Source organism: Delphinus delphis, chromosome 2, assembly GCF_949987515.2.
Source record: "Delphinus delphis chromosome 2, mDelDel1.2, whole genome shotgun sequence".
Lineage (NCBI taxonomy): Eukaryota > Metazoa > Chordata > Mammalia > Artiodactyla > Delphinidae > Delphinus > Delphinus delphis.
Window position 1 is genome coordinate 103,708,172 of NC_082684.1, and position 24,640 is coordinate 103,732,811.

A 24,640-nucleotide genomic window follows, 5' to 3' on the forward strand; every position below is an offset into this window, starting at 1 on the left:
CTGGACTGCCAGGGAAGTCCCATGGGTTTGTGTTTTCAAAGATGGTTCTTCTTATAGAGTGGACAAGGCACTCTAGAAAGGAGACAAAACTCAGGAGGCTCCTGGAGTGGTCCTAGTGAGGAATGATGATGGCTTGGACTCCATTGGTAACAGTGGGAATTGACAAGAACGGATGGAAGTGAGAGGAAAGTGGGAGTTCAGGATGTTGTCAATGTGATCTGGAACACTGGGGACGGATCAGATTTGGTGGAGATCATGAGTTTGACTTTGGACATTTTTAAAACCATTGATTTGTGTTGTCTGTGACACAGAAAGGTTAGTAATGGTTTTACCCCTGGGGGTAGAGTCTACAGAACTGTGCTTTTAACTAGTGCCTCTCATGATCTGGCCCGCTGACTTATCTCCTGGGTAAACCCATGAAATCAGCTTCACTGTGCTCTTAAGGTACATTGTGAGTGCAGGAAACAGATTTGGGTAGCAATTAAGAGCAGATGCTGTGAAAGCAGACTACCTCAATGTGAATTCTGGCCCTTGTAACTGTGCGGCCTAGGGCAGTTGTTCCATCTGTAAAATAGAAAATGAACGACATCGACCTCAGAGGTGACTGTGAAGTGATCCACATAAAGTACTTAGCAGAGTGCCTTGTATGGTACATGCTAAACAAATCACAGTGGTCGAGTTATTAATTCCAAATGACTGGGCATTTTAAAACAAGCCAAAACCTGGTACTGATGAGATGACTACACATACCTCGAGGGGCAGTCCCAGATGTTACAGGGCTGGAACCCAGCCAGCGGCTTCTGGAGGTGCTCACAGAAGGCCTCACTCACTTCCTGCCCGTTGGCCATTACACACTGGGGTCTCTGAACTCGGGCTCCCAAGTGGCCGCAAGTGGCAGAACAATGTGTCCAGCTACCAAGCTCCCAGAAAGTCTCTGCAGAAAGAAAATGAATGTCATGACAGATGAGAAATGATGATGGGCTGGAGACAACCCGGCCAAAGACCACCGCCAGCTGTTTTCTGGTTACCTGCCTGTCTGGTGCTCTGAGTAGCAGACAGAGAATAAGCCATCATACAGTGCAAGGGAGTCCGTTAAATCTCCTTTTCCCTCAGCTAGCTTACTGTAATAACTGGTGGGAATGGCAGCCAGAATGGGGCCCTCGGACCACAGCCTGGGTGAGGGGCTACTGCAGACCAGCTGGATCTGCCAGAAAAAGCCCAGAGAGAAGGCGGAGGTATCCTGTGCAGTGCGCTGGCTCCCCACGACTCTCCAAGCAGAGCCAACAGGACAAGAGTGGAGGGTCTCTCAGGGGATGCCCTAAGGATGCCCCGTGGGTTCTATTTCTCCAAAGTGGATCAGGCCAAGAAATGAAAGATGTTTAGCAGGGAGCAGGGATTAAGCAGAAGTGTTAATGTTGCATTTCAATTCCATTCTTACTTTTCCATTAATTCTGAATCTAAATTTCAGATTATTCCTGAAACTGCATACATAATTTGTCCTGGAGACATCTGGAAAGGTGAAAATGGGAGTTTCCTTTAGAAACGTTGAAGCTGACCCCCTCCAATAATTATAACGGTTTTTACTTTAATCCCCCTTCCAAGCAGCCTTTTCCTTCACTTTTGACACTTGGTAAAAAGACGAGGTAGGACATGATGATGACACATTTATGTATGATCACAGAAAGTGCCAGATTTTTTGTAATAATCACAAGTAATTGATAGCTACCAGCTGTGTCCGCAGGCTCCCTCACAGAGGGACTGAGTTCTCTAACTTAATTGTTTTCCCGGTTTTCCTTTTGATTTTGGAATATTTGTCCTAAGCTGCATATGGTATCATTTGCAAAGGAGAAGAGAATATATTTTTAGTTGCCCCCCCCCCAGGATTACACTTTATTTAAAACAAATTTAAAAAACAGCTAAGTTTATTGAGAATTTTCCAGGTGATAGGTACTGAGTTAAACACTTTAACATCAATTTTCATTTAATCCTTATGGCCATCTTGTGAATTAGATTAGTTTTACTTACAGAGGTGGACACTTCAAAAAGCTAAGTGACTTTCCCAAGATCCTTCAGCTGGATTGGGGCCCAGTGTGTCTGTCTCCAAATCTAACTCTTTCTACTCCGTCACATTTCACAAAGACACCCTGATGATTCAAGGCAGGACACACATGCATTTCTTTAAAAAAATATATGCATTTTTTTACTGAGGTATAATTCATATACAATAAAATGCTCAGATATCAGGCATGTGGTTTTATGAGTTTTCCCAGTTGTATGCATTTATGTAACCGTGATCCAAAGCAAGGTATGTAACATTTCATCACCCCTAAAATTTCCTCCTGCCTCTTTTTTAATCAATTTCCCTCTCCTCCAGGCAACCTACTTCTCCATTTCTGTTAATATACATCAGTACTATCTGTTCCTGGACTTCATATGATACGTACTCTTGTATGTTTGGCTTTTTTTGCTTAACATAATGTTTTTGAGATATACCCATATTGTCCTGTATATCAGTCATTCATTCTTTTATTTTTATTGCTGAATAACATTTCATTGTATGAATACACCCACAAAGTTACACCTTATTCTCGTAAGTATTTTTGATTTTCTTAACTCTACCTCTCTCCCTTGGCCTCCTAAAGAGTTTTGCAAGCTGGAAATACCTAGATTAGGTTCTTGTGACCAAGTACTGATATGTGTGGAAAAAAATATTTGTGAAAGAAGACAAATGAAAGAATTGATTGCACAGTTCTTAGCAAATCTTCCCTCTGTTAATATTTACCAAGTTAGCAATTGTTTTGCAACTGGAAAACCAATGTCTGCATTACCACAAATAATGGTGCAGATTTGGGATATGACCTCTGTGGGCTTCCTCAGGAGTGAATTTTTTTTAAAAAACGTTCAATATGGAAAGAAAATGTTGAACCCCCGAAGGTTGAGGGGGAAGGAAAAAGCTGGCTGGACGCCTAGGAATAATTTTACTTATTGCAAAGTGCAAAACATGGAGGGTCTTTTAACTAATTCCTTTTCTTAGCACATGCCTTACCACCAGCAAATCCCCCAAAAAAGCCCAAATCCCAGACCTGAAGGTAGGGGTTCTCTTGTTGGCCCATTACTGTTGGTTTCAGTGTGGATGCCTGGAGCATATGCTGTTTATGGTCCTTGGGAAATAGAAGTTTACTGCCTGACTGTCTTTGTTCTGAGGAAAAAAAAGGAACACTTGTTTACCAATTAGAAGTTATCTAATTCTTGTTCCATCTTGGGTGTTCTGAAAGACGACAACTCCTGGGAAATAATTCCTTTCCAATAGAATACTCTGTCCCAGGACACTCAGGCTCACACAGATCTGGGAGCTATGTGTGGGGCTGGGTGTGCGGAGAGCCACGGGGGCTTAGTTAGAGTTATTAACTACGCTAACATGTAGCATCTCTGCATGTTTTCAGGGTTTACAGCCTAACTAACAAGGTAGGAAAAAATACATTCACCAGAATTCCAAAAGGGACTGGAGGAAGCAGCTGGGGCTTATAGGGCTCTTCCCCTCCAGACAGCTTTGGGAACAGAAGGGGTGATGTTTTACAGGGGACCTCACATGGTGAGGAGTGCATGAGTGTAAGAGCAGAAGGATGGTGGAGGAATGCTGTGTATTGTGTGATGTAAGACATTCTTGATTCCTCAGTCATGTGACCAAAGTCACAAGCTGCTTGACTGGAGAGACTTCTGAGAGAAGAGGTGTGCAGGGCAGAACTGAGACACCCACACAGACTCATGAGTGGAGAGGGGGAGAGGCAAGGAATAAGGCTGGGACTTCACAGGGAGCTTGGGGAAGGCACTGGAGAATCAGACAGGTTAAGCTTCCCCATTTGTTGACAATCTTCCATATTAAGATCCTAGAGGACCACAGAGGCTCTTTGGGAAGGGCCACATGGAGGTACACCAGTGCCCTTCTGATCAGCACTGAGAGTCAAGGAGGGCAGTATATGGAGAACACTGAAAGAGATGACTATATATTTGGGCTCTAGTAAAAACTTTCCTTTTTCTTTTTTTTAAATAAGTTTATTCATTTCTTTATTCATTTATTTTTGGCTGTGTTGGGTCTTCGTGCACGGGCTTTCTCTAGTTGTGGTGAGTGGGGGCTACTCTTCGTTGTGGTGCATGGGCTTCTCATGGCAATGGCCTCTCTTTTTGCAGAGCACAGGCTCTAGGCACGCGGGCTTCAGTAGTTGTGGCATGTGGGCTTAGTAGTTGTGGCTCACGGGCTTAGTTGCTCTGCGGCATGCAGGATCTTACCGGACCAGAGATCGAACCCATGTCCCCTGCATTGGCAGGCGGATTCGTAACCACTGCGCCACCAGGGAAGTCCTCTAGTACAAACTTTCAATGAGTAGCAGGTTTCCTCAATTTATACAACGGGATAAAAGATTACTGCCTGGGCTTCCCTGGTGGCGCAGTGGTTGAGAGTCCGCCTGCCGATGCAGGGGACACGGGTTCGTGCCCCGGTCCGGGAAGATCCCACATGCTGCGGAGCGGCTGGGCCCGTGAGCCATGGCTGCTGAGCCTGCGCGTCTGGAGCCTGTGCTCCGCAGCGGAAGAGACCGCAGCGGTGAGAGGCCCGCGTACCGCAAAAAAAAAAAAAAAAAAAAAAAAAAGATTACTGCCTCCAACACTGTGCTATTGTAAATATCTAAAGAGTTCAGGAACATCAAAGTGCTTTGTGCATGACACCTATTCCAACTCCCCATCTATTTATGTCTCTGGGCTCCTCTAACTGCCAACAAGAAAAGCCATGGAGAAAGCTCTTTCCATCATCCTCTTAGTTTGGCTGTGGATTCTATAATCTCATACCAGTTCTGCCAGTGACTCAGTTTTATTCATTTATGAAACACTTATTTAATACTTACACCTGTGTTAGGTGCTGGAGAGACAAAGGACAATAATAAATGATCCCTAACCTCAGTCTAACTGACTTCTGTGATTAACTCTCAATCACTTCCAAACTCTGGGGGGGAAAGAGAAGTATTATTTATTGAGTCCTCAAACCCCTGCAAGTTAAAGCTCATTCTGGTGACAAGACTTCGTGAGCTCCAGATCTTATCCCTGACAGACAGCAGAAGAAGCAGCCAGCTTATCACCCTGTGTGGGGGGCTCACTGCAATGACCTTCCCCAAATTACAGTACTGACCCCACTACAAGATGTCTTAAGACTCAATTGATTAGTATGTGTTGGCCACCTACTGTGTGCCTCATACTCTATTATATTGTTAGGACTGCAAAAGAAATACTAGACATGGTCTGTACCATTAAGGGACCCACAATTTAGCTGAGGAGACATAAATGAAAGAGGAAACAACTGGAGACCAATGTGTGTTAGGACTTAGGGACCAAGGGGTGAGACCACAGAAAGGAGAGGTCCAAAAAAATCAGAGAAGGATTCACACGGGAAATGGGAATTCAGTTGGCCCTACAGGATGGGAGGTATTGGGGCAACATGATAAAGGCAGTGAGCAGTATGAGTGCAATGAGCACTTTTCCTGGGTAAGCAATATGAATGGCAGCCACACTTTCAGGGAAGCAACATGGGGTGTGTGTGTGGAGGGGGGTTTGGAACACAGGGCAGGAAACCACGTTGCCTAGAACAGAGTTTAGTGCTAGCTTACAGTGGAGGTCAGGGAAAAGAAGCAGATGTAAAGGCAGAATATGAAGGATCTTGATTCTGGGCAGAAAGTTTATATCCCAACGTAGGTTCTTAGGCAGAGAAGGAGCAGCAAGAAAGTCACAACCTTCTAAGAGAAGAACTGGTAAGACAGAGTATTAGATTTAGTGCTCGTTTGTAAGTGGGCAGTGGCAGCAATAGTTAAAACCATTTAATGTCCACTTGTTTACTCCCTGACCCCAGAATCAACAAAACCAGGTCCTACTTTGTACATATTATAGGAAGCACTTGAAGGACAACAAGAATTTGACGCTTACCCAGCAAGTGGAGGATGGATGTTGCCATCGCCTTTCCAAGAGCATTGGTGGCTGTACAGACATAGGTTCCTTCACTTTCAAGGGAAACATTCTGCAACAACAGGGATCCATTGAAAAGCAAGGAATTATTGTCACTCAGAGATCCTCCTTTCTTCAACCAAGTTACATTAGGTTGAGGGACACCTTTGGAAGAAAAACAAATATGACAAAGGCAAACTCCTTTAAGAATAGGGCCACAGGACCATATGCAAATACCATTTAGCATTTTGACCACAAGTCAGGAAATGGGTTTAATCACATATAATAGGAAAAACGGCTCTTTCTATTTCTATAGCTCCTCTATGGCAGATGGGGGATGCTGCTGAAGCAAAGGGCTTTGGTCTGCTGAGCACCAGGTTGGTTTATGTATATAAGTCAAGGAATAGGAGCCAAAGAGGGTGGGCTTGCTCTGTATTGGGAAGGGAGCGAAATTTGAAGTTGAATGGGGGTAACGGGAGAGTGGTTGGAAAAGAGGAGCTGATCAAGCCGGATGAATGTGGAGGCAGAGACACAGAGAAATTCCTAGCAGTGGGTTGTCACAAAGAAGCCTTTTGGAAACAAAAATACCGAATATGGATGTTTAAGTGGTTCGCTGTGCAAAAGGCAATGCAACGTTCCTCCCTTCAGGTGGAATACAAAATCTTTAGGGAAGTAGATTTTGTTCATCCATGCTTTTGTGGAAGAGGATAATTTCAGGGAACAAAAAGAAGTATTGCATTTTAAGTTTGGGTCAATGTAGAGGTGAGCAGACTGTAAGCAACACCTCTGGACACAGAGAGGAACGTGAGGAATTGAAAGAATTTCTTCCCCCACATCTTGAGAAATCTTAGCCATTTGCTGGGCTGTGGGATGTGAAACTAAGAGGAATCTCATTTCGTTCTTAAGAGCTGGGGCAGCCTCCAGTGATCCAGCAGGGTTACTGGTTTTGAGGATGTCCTTTCTTCCTGCAATGCTCTGGCTAGAGAGGCTATGGCAGACATGGCAAGGCTTTCTGACAAGAAAGAGATATCATCGCTCTAATCATGACATCTGCAATGCACCTTACAAGAGGCAAAACACATGCTCCAGGAACACTGAGACACTTTCTCACGGTTATTCCCAACTCCTGGGAAGCAGTCATTGTTAGCTCTGTCTTACAGCTGAGGAAGCTGGTCAAGTCAAAACTAGCTCAGAACCTAAATATACAGAGAAGTGCTAATCACAAGTGCATATATATAGTTTTGTAGTTTCTTCTACAAATATAAACACATGTAGTTTCTTCTAGTTTCTTCTACAAATATAAACACATGTAGTTTCTTCTACAAATATAAACACATATAAACTTTTCTAAGGTCAACAGCTAGTAAACACTGGATCTGAGATTCACACCCACGCAGTTTACTCCAGAACTTACCTTTTAACCACAATGTAGGTAGGTCTTATATATTTCTTGATAGATTGATTCCTAGGCATCTTATACTTTTTATGGCCATAGTAAGCAGGCTCTTTTAAAATATATTTTATAGTTGTTTATTCCTGACAATTAGGAAAGCAATGAACACTCGCGTCTTTATCTTGTATCTAATCATCTTACTAAAGTTTATTATTTTGAATAGTTTTCAAATGATTTTGTTTTTTAAATGTAAACAATCACATCACTTATATGTAATGACAATTTTATCTTTTTTTCCCTATATTTATACCTATAATTTCTATTAACTATTGCATTGTATTTGCTAATGTCTCTAGAACAATGCTGAATCATGTTACAGCAGGCAAATTTGCCTTGTTTCCAGCTTTAAAGGGAACATTACTAATGTTTCATCCTCAAGCACGTTGTTTGCTTTTGTTTTCTGTTAGCTGTTGTCAAATCAAATTTCCTTCTGTTTCTAACTCACATGGAAATTTCTAAACCTTTGAGCTAATATTTAGTTTATTTTAATTGGAGTTTTTAAAAATTAAAGTATTTAAAGTTATTAATTTTCCTTTGAGTACAGCTTTGACTATATATATTTTGAGATGAAATAAACCATTACCATTATTTCACTCATTCAAAAATGTTTACAAAGTGCTTATTATATGTGAGACTTTATGCTGGTGCTAAGGATATGTGAACTAAGTTTCCTTAAGAAACTTGATTTTAGAAGCCTTAATTTTGTGGTCTTCTAGGATCTTAAGATGGAAGATTGTCAATAAATGGGGTAGGCTTAACCTGTCTGATTCTCGAGTGCCTTCTCCAAGCTCCCTGAGAAGTCCCAGCCTTAATTTTTAAATTTTAATTCCCTCCTTTGGAGGGAAACAGATGATTGCAATAAAAGGACATGAGGGCTTATGATAAACGTAAACACTGGATGCCACTGGCACGTAAAAGCTGTATTTAATGCAGACTGGAGAGAGGGGAAAGCTTCTCACATGAAGGAACATCTAAGCTAATACTTTAGGACAAGTAGAAACATGTCAGGTGAAGGGTGGATGTGGTGGTGAGACTGTTTTAGCTAGAGGGAACAGCGTGCAAAAAGGCACAGACACGAAGGAAAATATAGTGCATTTGGGGAATCATAAATTGCTTTTTTATGACTGGAGCTTAAAGTACATGGAGTAGGAGTGAGGAGAGATGACTACAGAGGTCAGCAAGTACCCATAAAATGAAAATTTATTATCCACAGTAAGGAGTTTGGTGGCATTTATCCTAAAGGAAATAGGAAATAGTTTCATTCTTTTAAGCAGTGGTTGAAACTATCAGATTGCTGCTTCTGAAACATCGTTCTGGATGTGATGTAAAACGGGGATGAGGGAGGCAAGGGTCAGTAGGACCACTTAGGTGGTTACAGAAGCAATTGAGGTGAGATGCAAAGAGTGCTGAAACAATGGTGGGAGTGAGGGATCTGGAGAGAATAGATTCACTTAGTAAATATTAAAGAAGAAAAATCAGTAGGATTTGGTGACTGACGTTCTATGCGGGAGTGAAGGAGAAAAAGGATTTAAGGATGACGTGCAGATAGAGGGTGGTACCATTCACTGAAACAGGGAAAATAAGAGGAGGAGCAGACCTGCGTGATAAATTCTTATAAGCATGTTGCAGCCTGAGAGCCAGGCGTCGAATTTTACACATACTCCTAGGAGCCTGCGGGAACGCTGCGGGGACGAGGACCGGTGGGCGCCATTGTCGTGCTCTCCCTCTGCTGTGCTCCAGAGCTTCCGGATCTCCCAGAAGAGAGCTTTTACACAAGTCTGCCCTGATTTTTGTGGCTGCCACCTGCGGATGCCTCTGGAGGACAGGGGAGCCTGTGTTCCTGGTCCCTTGAGACCGTAATAATTGGTGTCACCCAGAAAAGAGCTCATACTCCTATCTGGCACCTTGATTTTTGTGATTGCTGTCAGGGGACACCTCTGTATCACATGGCTCTGGTGGCCAATGGGGCTTATACTTGCGGGTCCCACAGGATTGTGGCCAATGGAGAAAGAGTACTTAAACAGGTACCACCCCCCAGGGCACAGCAAGAGGCCACAGACCCAGGTCCTCCTCCTTTCTGTGAAGGAGGCCTATGAGCTAAGCATCATGACTGCGCCCGAGGGGCAGGCTTCTGATTAAACATGCATCTTGGGGCTGACTGTGATCCCTCGCAGAGACCTCTGAGGGTGGGAGCGGTCTTCATGCTCACTCTCTGCCATGCTCCGGGGTGCCAGTGTTTCCTGCAGGCAAGCTATACGTGCATCCAGTGCCCTGGTTTTTACCTCTGGTATCCTGTTTTTATTTTTATTTTATATTGGAGTATTGCTGATTCACGATGTTGTGATAGCTTCGGGTGTACAGCAAAGTGATTCAGTTATACATACACGTGCATCTATTCTTTTTCAAATTCTTCTCCCATTTAGGTTATTAAAGAATACTGAGCAGAGTCCCCTGTGCTATACAGTAGGTCCTTGTGTGTTGTCCATTTTAAATACAGCAGTGTGCACATGTCAATCCCAAACTCCCCATCTATCCCTCCCCCCAACCACACTTTTCCCAGGCTAACCATAAGTTCATTCTCTAAGTCTGTGACTCTGTTTCTGTTTTGTAAGTAAGTTCATTTGTATCTGGTACCCTGGTTTTTGTGGCTGCCACCCAAGGGATGCTCCTTGATCTGGTGGCTCTGTTGGCCAGGGTTGGAAGGGGTGGGTGTAGGGTTAGCGGTGGGATGGAGGGGTGGGAGGGTAGGGAGGAGGCGGGGGGTGGCGGCTTGCATTCCTGGGTCCCACAGGACTGTGGCAATCAGAGAGGCAGTGCTTGGCAGGCTATCACCGCCAGGGCACCGCACAGACAACGGACTGAAACACACCCCCAGTCTTTCTGCGAAGGAGGTCTCTTTGCTTGTCCTGGAGCTTTGGCCTGAGGGGCTGGCTTCAGGTCTGGCTCACATTTAGTGGCCTATAGAGCTGCTTTCAAGGAATGTAGGCTGTAGAATGTAGTGCCCCTTGGCACTCCCCCTCCGCCTCGCGCCAGCTCACCACTATCACCCAGAAAAGGAACTTACACACTCATTTGGGGCCCTGATTTCGGCAGCTGCCACCCAGGGGACCCCTCCAAATCTTCCGACGCTGGTGGGCATCAGGGGTTACACTTACAGTCCCACAGGACTGTATATATCTACATACTTAAAGGAAAAACTGATCCTGAGGGTCTAGCTTGCAGTCAGCCTGAATCTAGGTTCTGAGAGCCTCCCGTTTGAGACACTGACAGGTCTTAGCACATCCTCAACTATGAGGAGTTATTAAATACATACAGTAAGTCCCCTACGTACAAACCTTCAAGCTGCGAACTTTCAAAGATGCAAACGTGCGTTCGCGTGTCCAATCACGTAAGTTAGTTCACGTGTCTAGAGTACATTGTCACGTCGCATGCATCTTCTACAAGTGGTTGTGCTTTTGTGTACTTTACTGTACAGTACTGTATAGAGGACAGTAGTACAGCATCTTTATTTCAAGCCCAGGATGTCCGGAAGCAAGAGTAAAAGCAGAGGAGATGTAGCCAGTACTACTGTACTTTTCAAGGTACTGTACTGTAAGATTAAAACTGTTTTCTTTATTTTTTGCGTTTGTTTTTTATGTATTATTTGTGTGAAAAGTATGATAAACCTATTACAGTACAGTACTATATAGCCGATTGTCTTAGTTGGGTACCCAGGCTAACTCTGTTGGACTTGCCAACGAATTAAACTTACGAACGCGCTCTTGGAACGGAACTCGTTCATATGCAGGGGACTTACTGTAGTAGGCTGCTTGGACAAGCACAAAGGTTAGAGAGACAAACAGGAGCTGAGGCAGAGCTGAATGACAAGGTTCATCTCCTGCATGAGGCTACTCCTTCAAAACTGGAAAAGGTTGTTGCTTCATCTCTATAGAAGCCAACACAGAGACACAGAGGGGTTGAATGGATGAAAAACCAAGACCCATCCACATGCTGCCTACAAGAGACTCCCTTTAGATGTAAGGATACACACAGACTGAAAGTGAAGGGATGCAAAAAGATATCCCATGCAACTAGAAGTTAATTTCACAAGGAAACCTGGAAAATCACACAGATGTGGAGATTGAAAAACATGCCACTGAACAACCAATGGATCATCTTGCTTTTCTAGATTTTCTTGGGGACACAGCACATACACTACCTAAGACTGACCTTGGTGATGCAGTGGATGCTCTCGTGTGCTTCTTGAGTGCTAGTTCAATGCCATTTTTACTGCCTAACCTCAGCATTCTGACTCAGAGCTCTAATGAGTAGAAATTCCTCCTGGCCCATCTAGATAGATCCCAACCAGCAACTCTGCTCCCAGTGCTGACTATACTTGGTATCTCTTTTACACACTTTATTTTTATTTCAAAGGGTAACATTAGGAAGAGCAAATCAGGTCTCCCTCTTTTTTGCCTGAAGACCACAGAAGTAAATCTGTGGTTTCCTGAAAGCCTCAGACCATACTGCTCAAAAATGTCAAGGGTAAAGATGAGAGACTAGGTTAAATTTCTCTTGGGATTCCTTTCAGCTGAAGGATATGTGAGAGAAATTCATCCGTTCATCCATCCACCCACCTGTCACTTTATATATTCAACTCACTTTTATTATGTACCTCCTATGACCAGCACTCTTCTTGAGCATTATGACTGCATTAATCTCTCACCTCTCCAGTAGATCATGAGGATAGCGCCTGGCAAAGGGTAGACAAATGAATATTTGCTGAATGCATAAATGAGTGAACTAGGGAATGGATCTACTAGAAGAAAATTATATCCCAAAGATACGTCAGCATGACTTCCTGGTTATTCACGCCAGTGTTCTCTTCCAGATGGCAAAGATACAATGCTGACTCTATTATTAAAAATCTTCATAAATTCAGACACTGTTATTTTGGAATCTGTGGTAATTTAGAAAAGGGCGGTATTAGCTGGGAGGAAAATAACCTCCGTAAATATTTTGAGGCGAAAAATGTAAAACATTTCAGAAATCCTTTTAAACACTTAACTAGCCTCCATATATGTGAATTTAAATTATTTATTAATTAAAGGGATTCCTTTAAGACCTCTGCTAAGTCATTCTCTCTTGAGTAACTGAACATTTTTTAAAGCAACACTAAGTTTGAAAATATTTTACAATTTAAGGATATTCAGATTTATCTCCTGCAACTAGTCCCAATTAAGGGGAGTTTTCTCAAATTATAAAACCTCTTGCAGTGAGAGACCCTGAAGCACTTCACATGTATTGGCTTATTCTTTACGCCTCTATCATAAGAAGCATGCAAGCAACAGTGCTGTCAATTCTAAACTGAAAAGAGGTGTACTAAAGCCCTTCGGCGAGGTAAAACAAGCCACGCGGGGTCCTCGGGGAAGAGCACTCCAGGCAGAGAGAACAGCTCACGCTTCAGCCCTGAAGCAGGGTTCTTACCATGGAGTCCCTGAACCTCATGTAGGTCCATAGACGGAATTCAGGGGTTTGTGACCTTTCCACTTACTCCAGCTGAGATTTAGCATTTCCATCAACTATGAACATAAGCAATAAACCAAGGTAGCAGTACCTTGGATGCTGAAGCCAATGGAAATCACAGATATTTTCATATCACATTATAATTCTTACAGATATCTCACAATATCTTTTATACCATCACTACTTCAAAACTATGGTATTTATTGGATGAATGTTAGCTTTTCAATTGAATGCATTAGTAAAGAAACATATTATTAGATCGCATACTTGCTTTATTAATATTGTGATATCTGTATTTTGATTATAATTGGTTTTCTTTATAATATATAGTCTGCATCTGAAAGCACTATTCTGAGAAGCAGTCCCCTAGGCTTCATCAGACTAGACTTCAGGGCATGCTTCTCTTACTTTGGAAAAAGATAAAAGAACACTGTGGCTGCAGGGATGTGAGCAAGGTCAGAGAAATGGCAGGTCGGGTGGGGGCTCAGATCATAGAGAGCCTTATAGGTCATTGTAAGGCTCTGGTTTTTATTCTAAAGGCTTTGAAGAGTTGTGTGTTCTGACTCTTGATTTTAAAGGACTACTTGGACTGCTACGTTGAGAGTAGATTGTAGGGGGCAAGGGCAGAGAGGGAGACCAGCGAGGAGGCTGTGATTACAATCCAGCCTAGAGATGATGGTGGGTTGGAGCAGCTTGGTAGCAACTGAAGTGGTGAGAAATGTTCAGATTCTGGATATATTTTGAAGGATTTCTCTGGGGAATGGGGGATTGATGGATAGAGGGCTATGTCAAAGAGAAATGCAGGTCAAAAATGATGTCAAGATTTTAGGCTCACGCAACTGAAATAAAGGCACTGCCATTTTCTGAGACTCAGAGAAAAACTCCATGAAGAAGCAATTTTGGGAGCAAAACTCAGGCATTCAGTTTTGGATAAGTTAGGTTTGAAACATCTGATATTCACTGAGGGATGCTGAACAGGCACTTGGATCTGTTCACCTAGGCTTAGAGGAAAGGTCTGGGCTGGAAATACAAATCTAGGAGTTGTCAGCATACAGATGACATTTGAATCCTTGAGCATGAATGAGATCGATGAGGGAGTGAGTACAGCTAGAGAGCAGAAAACGTCTGAGGACTAGTCCTGAGGTACCTTAACTTAGAGATCAGAGATGTGAGGCAAAGCCAGCGGAGGAGGCTGAAAAGGAACAGGTGATACGGTGGGTGTAGAACTGGGAGCGTGGTTTCCCAGAAGCTGATGAGAAAGTATTTCACGAAGGAGGGAGGGAATAGCCACTGTCAAATGCAGTCACTGTCAAAGGGCCAAGTAAAAGGTCTGAGGATTGACCACTGAATTGGCAATGTACAGACTTACATGGTGGGCCTGTTGGTAACCTTGACGACAGCTCTGAAGGTTGAATGGTGTGGATAAACTTGGCTGGAGTGAGCTCACGAGAGGATGAAGGAAGATGAAATTGGAGACTGTACAAACTACTCTTGAGGCATTTTGCTATGATGGAAATCGAGGAATGAGGCAGTAGCTGGAGGGGGGAGTGGAGTCAAGGTCAGGCTATCTAAAGGTGGCTTCACTCACCTGGAATTTGCAAAATCTTCCTAACCATTCTCACTGCTCCCACACTGGCCTTCCTTTCACTCTTTGATTCCCTAGTCTATTTTCAACATGGTAGCCAGAGTGTTTTTCCTAAAACATAAGTCAGATCATGTCATTCCTCCAATGGCTTCCATCTCATTCAGAATAAAAACAGAGTGCTTATGATGGCTTATATGGCGCTACGTGATCTGCCTCTATCATCTCAAAAAAAAAAAAAAAGTGCTGAGAGCCAGAGAGAGACAGATTCTTGATGAAATCATTTATGTTCCTGAATCTAGATGTGTCCAAAGTTAGTGCACCCTAGGACTTTTCAGTTTCCAGAACCAGTAACTTCTCTATTTTTCTTGAGCCAGTTTGAGGTGGGTCTCTGACGCTTGTAACCATGGGCGTCTGGACTAAAAACGTAGGTATGAAAACAACCCAGATGGCCAAATGGTCACAGCAGCACGCACTTCTGGGAACAAACTGGCATCATCGTATTCCAAAAGAAAATGTCGGAGATAAGAAGTTTGCATTGAGGAGGATAAGACCACAGCAGAATATGGCCCGACCTCTTCCTCCTCACTCTACACAACTAACCTGGCCAAGTTCATCAGCTTTTAAGAACACAGTGATAATTCCTATGCTGACAATGCCCACATCTGCCTGTCCAACCTGAACCCGTCCCTCGAGTTCAACACCAACAGTTCCTGGACATCTCCCATCCGCGAGTCCCAAAGCTGCCTCAAACGCAGTAAGTCCCACAGCAAATTCATTTTGCTGTAGACTTGTTCCACATCTCCCTGTAGGCTTGTTCCGCATCATCATTTCAGCACCGCATCTATCCAACCTCCCCACCTCGGAGCCTCAGAGCCACGCCCGGATCTCGCCTCTGCATCCTCCACGTTCCATTTGCCACCAAGTTAGAAAAAAAAATCACTTCTAACTTAGGATGTTCCTAGATCATCTCTTCTTCTCCATTCTCACGGTCAGTGCTGTGGCTCAGGGCCAGAGTTCCTGCCTTAGTTACTGAAGCAACCTCTTAGCTGGATTCCCCACTTCCCAACAATTCTTGTTTTTTTAAAATTTTTATTGGAGTATAGTTGATTTACAACGTTCTGTTAGTTTCAGGTATACAGCAATGTGAAACAGTTATACACATACGTATATCCACTCTTCTTTAGATTCTTTTCCCAAATAGGTCATTATAGAGTATTGAGTACCTCCTACACCATTGGTGGGAATGTAAGTTGGGACAACCATTATGGAAAACAGTATGGAGGTTCCTTAAAAAACTAATTACAGAACTACTGTATGATCCAGCAATCCCACTCCTGGGCCAACAATTCTTCATGCAAAGTCAGAGGGAGCAAAGTGCTGGGCCCTGACTGCCTTCAGAAGCTCGTGGCCCTGGCATTGTCAGTTCCACATAACTTAGCTCCAGCCACACTCCTAGCCTGACTTTCCAACCCTCCTGCTGGGTCTCTCCTTGCACAGACCTCAGACTGTAGCCAATTCCGTGTCCTGCAGCAAGCCTGCCCTTGCATGCCAGCTGTCCTACTCATGCTCTTCACTCTGGAATGTTCCTACCTTTTCATCTTCATGGGCCTGGTCACACCTCCTGGGACCTCCCACAGTGAGCTGCCTGTCTACTCCTCCCAGTTCCTACAGCGTTGTATTCGTGCGCACACTATTGCATTGACCACGTTATGTCATGGTCAGTATCGCATCTTTCTGGGAGCTCCTTGCTGTCACCTGGGCGTGTAGGAGGTGCTCAGAAGAGTGTGTTGAATTGAAAGCATTCAAGGCTCTTTTTGGCGACGGCCATTCTGACCGGTGTGAGGTGATACCTCATTGTAGTTTGATTCGCATTTCTCTAATAATCAGTGATGTTGAGCAAAATTGGGTCATTTGTAGAGATGTGGATGGACCTAGAGTCTGTCGTACAGGGTGAAGTAAGTCAGAAAGAGAAAAACAAATAGCGTATATTAACGCATATATGTGGAGTCTAGAAAAATGGTACCGATGAACCTATCTGTAGGGCAGGAATAGAGATGCAGACATAGAGAACGGACATGTGGACACAAGGGGGGAAGAGGAGCGGGAGATGAATTAGGAGATTAGGATTGACATATATACACTACCATGTGTAAAACAGATAGCTAGTGGGAACCTGCTATATAGCACAGGGAGCTCAGCTCGGTGCTCTGTGATGACCTAGATGGGTGGGATGGGGGCGGCTGTGGGAGGGAGGTCCAAGAGGGAGGGGATAGATGTATACATATAGCTGATTCACTTCGGTGTACAGGAGAAACTAACACAACATTGTAAAGCAATTATACTCCTATAATAATAATTTTAAAAAAAGCGTTCAAGGCTCTTGTTATGGACTGGATGGTTCATGCTTCATTCCTCCCACCTCCACCACCAAATTCATCTGTGGGAGCCCTAACCACCCATAGGATGGCATTTGGAAATGGGGCTTTGGGAAGGTAATGAGCTTTAGATGAGTTCATGAGGGTACATCTCCCATGATGGGATGAGTACCCTTATAAAAAAAAAAAAGGAAGATAGTGGAGATCTCTCTCTCTTTCCATCATGTGAGGAAATACTGAGAAGATGGCTGTCTGTAAGCCAGGAGGAGTTCTCACCAGACACCGGGCCTTCCGGCACCTTGACCTTGGACTTCCCAGCCTCCAACACTGGGAGAAATAAACGTCTGTTGTTTTAGCCACCCAGTCTATGGTATTCCGGTATAACAGCCTAAGCTAAGGCAGCTGTAGAGGAGGACTTGACTTTGGGGGTGTTGCCTGTCATAGGGCTCACCCGTCCTCAAGGCCTTAGGAAACAGGTTCTGCTGCATTCACACCCCTGGCTGGCTGAGACCCTAAGGGAAGGACGTCACCTTAGAGCATCTAGGGGGCGCAGTCTCAATTCCTGCAGTGCCATCCTGCTCTGGCCGCACTAGCTCGGAGTGACCAGGCTCCTCTGGCTACGCACGGCTCCTGACAACCTCCAGAGCCTCTCCACAGTTCAGCCGACCCGAAGTCTGAGCTGCAGATGATTCCATGAGGGGAATGAGCTCCCGTTTCAGGGTGCTCCCTGAAGGCACCCCATCTCAGTCGTTCTGAAACACGGAGCAGGGGCTGGTGAGGATGGTGGTGTGAACGCTGTGCTCAGGAATTCTGCGGTTCATCTCAGCAGAACTTACCGTTCAGCAGAAATGTTTTAAAAAAGGGAAACCTCCCAGCATGATTTTTTTGGAGTCCATTTTGGTCACTAGTTATTCTGATTCTCTATGACTTCCTAGTTGCTTTCAGTCTCCCGTGCCTGTGCTTACATCACTTGGTGTAGGAGACGACACATCTGCCACTCAGACTGTCCCCCCACCAACAGTCGCCTACACCTTTACACAGACAAGAATCCATCACATCCACTGAATGCTCTGGGAGTGCCTACCATGTGCCCGCACTCCTCTAGGTGCTGGGGTCCTAGCTTTGCTGGAACGCCGAACATCAGCTTCTCCCACCGCTAGGCTTGCAGCAGAGTACAAGGAGGGTAAGACTCCTCTCGGGAGTCGGCCTCTTTTTTCAGCAATCTAAGAAGACACACTCTATGGGCCTCTCACTTCGTATGAGGCCTCAGGCAACCATCAGCCAGAGAGTTTCCTCAGGGCTGAGACATGCAGATTGACCTCAGGAACCCCAGAGCAGTGCATTACACACAGCAGGCATGTTGAAATAAACTGAATGGAACAAACTACAGGTGGGAGAAATTGTTCTGATCTACAGTATATAACTCTGGTTTTCTTTTTTCTTTCTTTCTTTTTTTTTAAGCTTTAGAGCTCTTTCATTTCATTTTTTAAAAAATATTTATTTTTAAAATTTATTTATTTTTACTTTTTGGCCGCACGGGGTCTTAGCTGCAGTGCGCAGGCTCTTCGTGGCCGCACACAGGCTTCTCTCTAGCTGAGGCGTACGGGCTCAGTAGTTGTGGCGCACAGGCTTAGCTGCCCCGCGGCATGTGAGATCTTAGTTCCCCAACCAGGGGTCAAACCCATGTCCCCTGCATCGGTAGGCGGATTCTTAACCACTGGACCGCCAGGGAAGTCCCTCTGGTTGTCTTGTAAAGAGGGTGATGCTTCTCCTTCAGAATATCTTGCAAGGTTTAGATGCGTGCATTTGTAGGCAGGGGTTGCGTAAGAAGAAGAGAAGAATCTAGAGTTCCTATGGCGATCCCAGGAGGTTAGGGGTGAGGACAGGAAGGCTGAGGGTGAAGGAGAACAGGGAGAAGAAGGGCTGAGTAATGACATGCCTTTGCCATGACCCCTGCATCTTCGGCCTTGCTTGAAAACCTTGCCAAATGCTTGGTATTAATGGATGTCCTCCTATGAGCAGAAACCAGTCAAGGAAGTAAGTTTTTCATCCTTGGTTGATGGAGGGCAAAAGAGAGACCATACCAGGTCGGTGCAACAGAGAGTGAGAAGCAGAGGGTCCAGGGCAGTGTAAGCCCCCCAAGAACTCTCCGAAGTCACTTCCAGAAGGCTTTGGAATCTCCAAACCCTTCTGGAACTGACAGGGGCCAGAGACAATTTAAACCTAAACCTCCACATGGCAAGGGTATGATACTGAGCTTACACAGATAGTAATGTTCTACACAGATAAGGAATTTCAGAAAACAAAACTAAACTTGGCAACTTTTTAGATGTAAAGGGGGAGACAGGTCTCCAGTGCTGAGGAAAGGAGCTGACCCTGCAACTCAGCACCTAGAGCATCATTTCACCTGTGAATGTTTTCAAAGAACCGCAGAGGCCAGAGGAAACTCAGAAGGAATTCTTTATGGTCTTTCAAACCTACAAATGTTTGCTCTGTTGAAACAGCCATAAAATGTCAGAAACAGTTTAAACTTATTTATCTAACCTCAAAGACAGGCTATTTCCCCCAAGACTTACAGCTCTGAAATATTCAACGTTCTGTTTCCACAATGCTGAAATCGTTTTTGAAAGGCAAATGTTATGGAAAAAAAGTTCAGATCTGGAGGGGCTGTGGAAAACACGTGTTACAAAAAGTCTGCACCTCTGGGGTGTCTTTAAAATAGTCACTGTTTAAAGACAGATTTCCTTCACCCTTGAAGGGCTCATGAAATATTCTATACTATAAAATCCTTGGCCTCTTCAGACTGCTCTAAAATGCTAGATTTTTCTATCAATGTATCACATATATTACACTTGTATGTTTTGTTCATTGGTTTGTTTCCTCCAGCTACTCAACACTCATACTGTCTTTTTTTCACAGATGAAAACTGAACATTTAAGCTACCACTAGTCACCCCCAGGGCATGGGAAGAAATGATGTTGCCAGTTTATAAGATTAGAGGCAAACTGAACACAGTGTAGGCAAAGCACAAGGAGAATCGTTACTAATCGATGAAACAAATGAACAAGAGTTCACAGTTTCAGTGTCAAAGAGAATATCTCAAAGCTACTAGCACAAAAGGTACATACCCTTGACTGGTGCGTCAATCTTCACAATGCAGTACATTTTGCAAGGCATTTCCCTCTTTTGAGTTAACTGCATACCCTTTTGTTCTTTTGGCAATAGATATGTAACTGTGTTTTTTGGATATAAAGGATTATCCTTCAATGAGGCCATATCCAGAACTTCCTCCAGATATAAGGCTCTGGCTTTTACCATTCACAGAATTCTCTTGAATAGCTACGGAAGTACTTCCTCTTTAGTAGAATTACGTTAACAGATGGGCATAATCAGGTCCCCAAGTAATTTGATCTGAGGACCTTAGAAACAATCTGGGTCATAGCATCGAGCCCCAATTCCATAATCCAGAGTCTTTCCTCAGAGGTCTTTGAAACGTGTTCATTTTGCCGTAGAGGAAGGGTGCCAGCAAGTCCTCTTCCTGGTGTGGTCAGCCCTGGCCTCTCAGCAACCCTGGGCTCCTGCTTGGCTTGGGACTGAGCAGTTCTCTTTAACTCCAACAGTCGCACCTCACAAGCACTACACAGTTCACTGCTGGATAGTGTCCTCTGGGGTCTCGTTTACAGGCTAGAAAGGACCCCTGAGAGTTATTCTATATATTACCTGAAAACCGAAAACCTCCAGGGGTTCCCTGAAGAACAAGACTCAAAGTCAAAGCTGGTGCAAATCAAGCGCAGGGATGCATGCTGGAGTTTACAAGTGGTGACAACCACTGACCCCAGCACAGCAGCTCAAATGGGGCTACTCTTGGGACATTCGGAGGCCCTTCCTGATCAACATCAATTTTGGTAATCTATCAATGTAACGCTGGGACGTGGATCGACAAAGAGCTTTGATACGTTCCTTAAAAGCTACGTTCGATGTATGGCTTGTTTAGAAGTCATACACCATGACCTACAAGTTGATCTTGCTGTGGCCACCAGCAAACCCTGGGAACCACGTGTGGGCTGCTGTCAGTGGAGCTCCCGGGGTGATCTCTCAAGGCTTGGTTGACTCCCCAAGGCTCCCTTTCCTCCTCCCTCAAGGCACTGACGCTTCTCTTGTGTCTCTGAGCTGCCCCACTTACCCTGCTGAGCAGTTCCTCTCTCCTTAGGAGTGATGGGGAGTAAGATTCGGTTTTCCTAGCTCCATAGCTTTGACACTTCTTGGAGGAGAAAAGCACAAAAGCCCTTCAATGTACGGGTACCACTGCTCACAACAGCTCATCCTCCGGCCCCGGGAACCTCACCGTTCTCACCTCACTGTGGGTAATCGCTAAGATTTTCTACGTGCCTTCTCTCCACTAGGGACTTAGTTGCTATTCTCTTTTATCACTTGGAAAGTTTCTACTAATTCTTAAAGAGCCATCTTAAGGCCGCTCTTCCATGACCCCCTCTGACACTGAAGCTGATTGCTCCTTTGTGGACCTTTGAACATGCTGACATGCCTATTCCACCTTCAGAATGAGCCCAGAGCATGGCCCCGGCCCTGCCATTTAACCCGTTTCTGGTTCACTCCTTGTTACCCACTGTTTCCTGAGGGAGAGTCTCTCATTTTGAGACAACATTTGAGATAAGTTCCAGAAGACACTTTGGCCCCAGTTACTGGCTAAAGCACTGGCTCTTAACCTTAACCTTGGCTACACGTTAGAATCTTCTCGGGAGCTTTAAAAAACCTTGGTTCTCAGGCCATATCGCAGACAAATTAAATCAGACTCTCTCAGGGCAGGGTGGGGTGGGGTCGGAGGTGATGTCCAGGCCTGAACTGACACTACCCATGGTAATAAAATGGCTTGAGCAGATTGTCTGTCAGTCATGAAAATGAACACATGGGTATTCAATTATCAAATACATAACTGGCGGGAATAAATGAATGAAAAATAAGAAGAAAGAGAGGGGCTCCTAAATTGGGATGTTACTAAAGATGCTGAAATTCTATTCCGGTCCTCTGTTATTGCACCCTAATGTGGGGTGTTCTCCTCACAGTGACTCTTTTTCTAATATCAATAGTTCCTGAGTGCCTTTTTCAGGCTGTACCGAGAAGCTTTTTAAAATTTCTGGAGGTTGAATTCCAACTGATTTTCCTCTCCTCAAGTCCCCACCTTCTGTGGCACCCTGCTCTCTCTCTAGGAAGGCGCAATTAGGGCAGAGGAGTGAACGTGGACAAACAAGTCATCCGAGGGCTTCTGATGGTTCTGTGTGTTTAACACGAGAAGGATTCCTCCAGAGTCCACAGCTATCCTGAGCTCTCCATCCATGTCCAGGGGATCTCAGAGCATAAAAGAGCTAAAGTTGAGACCCCTGGGGGGCAGAGAGCAAGTAGGGCCTTTCTAACAAGATAAGCAGATACGATTGGTTTGAGGCATTGCCTCTTACTGCCTTTAAAGGAAAGCTCCCCAACTGCTCCCTAGCAGATCTCAGACAGGTCTGGGGAGCTCAGCACCGACCACTCTGGCTTCCGCTCCGACAGCATCTGAGGAGCCAAGAGGACACGGGGCCCGCCCCAGGCACCACTCGGAGACCCGGGGGAGTGAAGCAACTTGTCACATTAGAAACCTGAGCTTCAGAAGCTCACCAAGAGAAGACCTGAAGTCGGAAAGCAAAGAGGAGGAGCCCAGGAGGAACCCTGCCTACGGGATCAGCATCCAGCAGGCTCCCCCAGGACCGAGTCATTACAATTTAGGTGGGCTTAATGCGTCTTCATATCAGAACTGTGGTAATGAAAAACCATGGAGGTAAAAGCTATCATGGCAGAGAGCTTACATATTAGTTTGGGAGTCATAAGCCCTATTCTAGTGTTCCAACCAGTGGCTTTCAAACAGTAGCAGAACCGATTCTTAACCTTTTTTTTTTAATGTATATATAAGGAAGTCCAATTCACAAAACTGCAGAAACGTGGAGGTCTCTTAGTTGTACTGTATGCTGTGGGAGAGGGTAGGTAGGGTTGAAAGGTAAGTTTGGGGTCCCTGACAAGGCTCCATGGAACCTACAGTTTGAAACTCGGTCTCTCCACTGGTCTGTTGATGGCGCATAGAAGAAAGGTGCATGGTTATTTGGAGGACAGAGAATAAATGGACACGTGAAATTACATGATAAAAGGCCTCGTGGGCCAGCTGTTTTTACAATGTGAAGGGGTGAAGGTTAACACAGGGCTGGGTGTCTGTGAAGTTTTCAGGGCAGAGAAACATATTGGTGGGACTGACGACACGAGTGGGGAACAGATATTTGGGGAGGAAAGAAGTGTTGCTGATGACAGGACTGGCCCACGAGAGCTGTGGTCTGAATGCTTCAAGAGAAGGCGGGACTCAGTCTCTGCAGAAACAGAAGCCCAAGCACATGGCTTTTTTTGCAGTAAGTATGAAATTTGATAGGTGCTTGAATAGCCCTTTCTGTTTTTCATTCTGCACATCTAGCTACCTTATGCCAGCATTTCCTTCTACTTCTTGACTGTGTAGAGATTCACGTTTCCTCCAAATGGGAAATTGAGATGGATCAAAGGAGAAGAAAACCATGTTCCAAGGAGCATTCAGAATCTTCAGCGGATCTTCAAAGAACAGAAAATTGCTTTACATAATCCAAGTATGAGTACAAAGAGGTCTGGGGCAAGTATATCAAGGGTTAGGTGAGGCAGTGGGGAGTCACTACCGCATGGTGCATGACTCGCCATCTTCCTTTCCTGCTACTGCAGTGATGGGTGAGGTATGCATCAAGGTGGGGCCTCAATCCTCCTGGGGACAGAGGGGGGACGCTCAGGTAGACCTCTGGCCTAACACTGGCCGGCACCCTGCAGGCTGGCGAGAGGCCAGCCTCTCCGTGGACTCTGCCTGGATCCTAGATCGCCCACCATGGGACAGCTCTCCAGTGGGCACTGGCTGCTGCTCATACCTGAGCCTCTGAAACCTTGTCCCTAAGCTGCAGCACTTCCTAAGTCCTGCCTCAGACCTCTGCTTTGACACTCTCCTCTCTGATTAGACCACCTGGGTGCCCATTCTGCTGTCTCAAGCCCAGAGCCTCCTTCTCCCTCCAGTTCCTTTGGAGTCACACAGACTTGGGATTAAATCTTAGCTGCCACACTCGTTACATATATACACACGGGTAAGTAACTGCACGTAGGGACTTCGCTGGCAGTCAGTGGCTAAGGCTTCGCCTTCCAATGCAGGGGGGGTGGGTTTGATCCCTGGTCGGGGAGCTAAGATCTCACATGCCTCATGGCCAAAAAAGCAAAACATAAAACAGAAGCAATATTGTAACAAATTCAATAAAGACTTTAAAAATGGTCCACATCAAAAAACAAAAAAATCTTAAAAAAAACAGTAATTGCACATCCCTGAGCATGTCTACTCTTTAGCAACACAAAGATAATGATAATATCCACCTCATAGCCTATTCAAGCAGACACGTATTGGGTACTCAAGTTATTGTTATCTGGGGTGATGAGTGTTGATGGTTTTTTAATATGTTTCTTACTGAGATGCCGCCTGTCAGCATATAATCCTTAGCTCTTTGCAATGTAGTTTCTCTCCATGTTTGACTTACCTCTGTGTCAACGTCCCAGCCCTAGCCTGGGGACGACTGTGTCCCAGATCCTCAATTAAGGACACATCCATTGCTAACTGCTTGATATGCCTGCTCTCTCTTGGAT

The 24,640-nt window shown here is 44.8% G+C and overlaps 1 protein-coding gene and 1 long non-coding RNA gene across 2 annotated transcripts in view; one reads left to right on the forward strand and one right to left on the reverse strand.

The window, feature by feature from the left end:
* Positions 1-24,640, reverse strand: part of ADAMTSL3 (ADAMTS like 3) — a 370,467-nt gene that overhangs the window by 19,170 nt on the left and 326,657 nt on the right. Inside the window, exons 24-25 of the mRNA XM_060005339.1 lie at positions 5,968-6,150; positions 751-934 (exon numbers count right to left, since the gene is read on the reverse strand). Coding sequence (XP_059861322.1) covers positions 751-934; positions 5,968-6,150 — 367 coding nt within the window. The remainder of the gene's footprint in view (positions 1-750; positions 935-5,967; positions 6,151-24,640) is intronic.
* LOC132420688 (uncharacterized) overlaps positions 1-24,640 on the forward strand; it is a 31,020-nt gene that overhangs the window by 3,849 nt on the left and 2,531 nt on the right. Inside the window, exons 2-3 of the long non-coding RNA XR_009518412.1 lie at positions 23,412-23,577; positions 23,971-24,093. This is a non-coding gene — a long non-coding RNA (uncharacterized lncRNA). The remainder of the gene's footprint in view (positions 1-23,411; positions 23,578-23,970; positions 24,094-24,640) is intronic.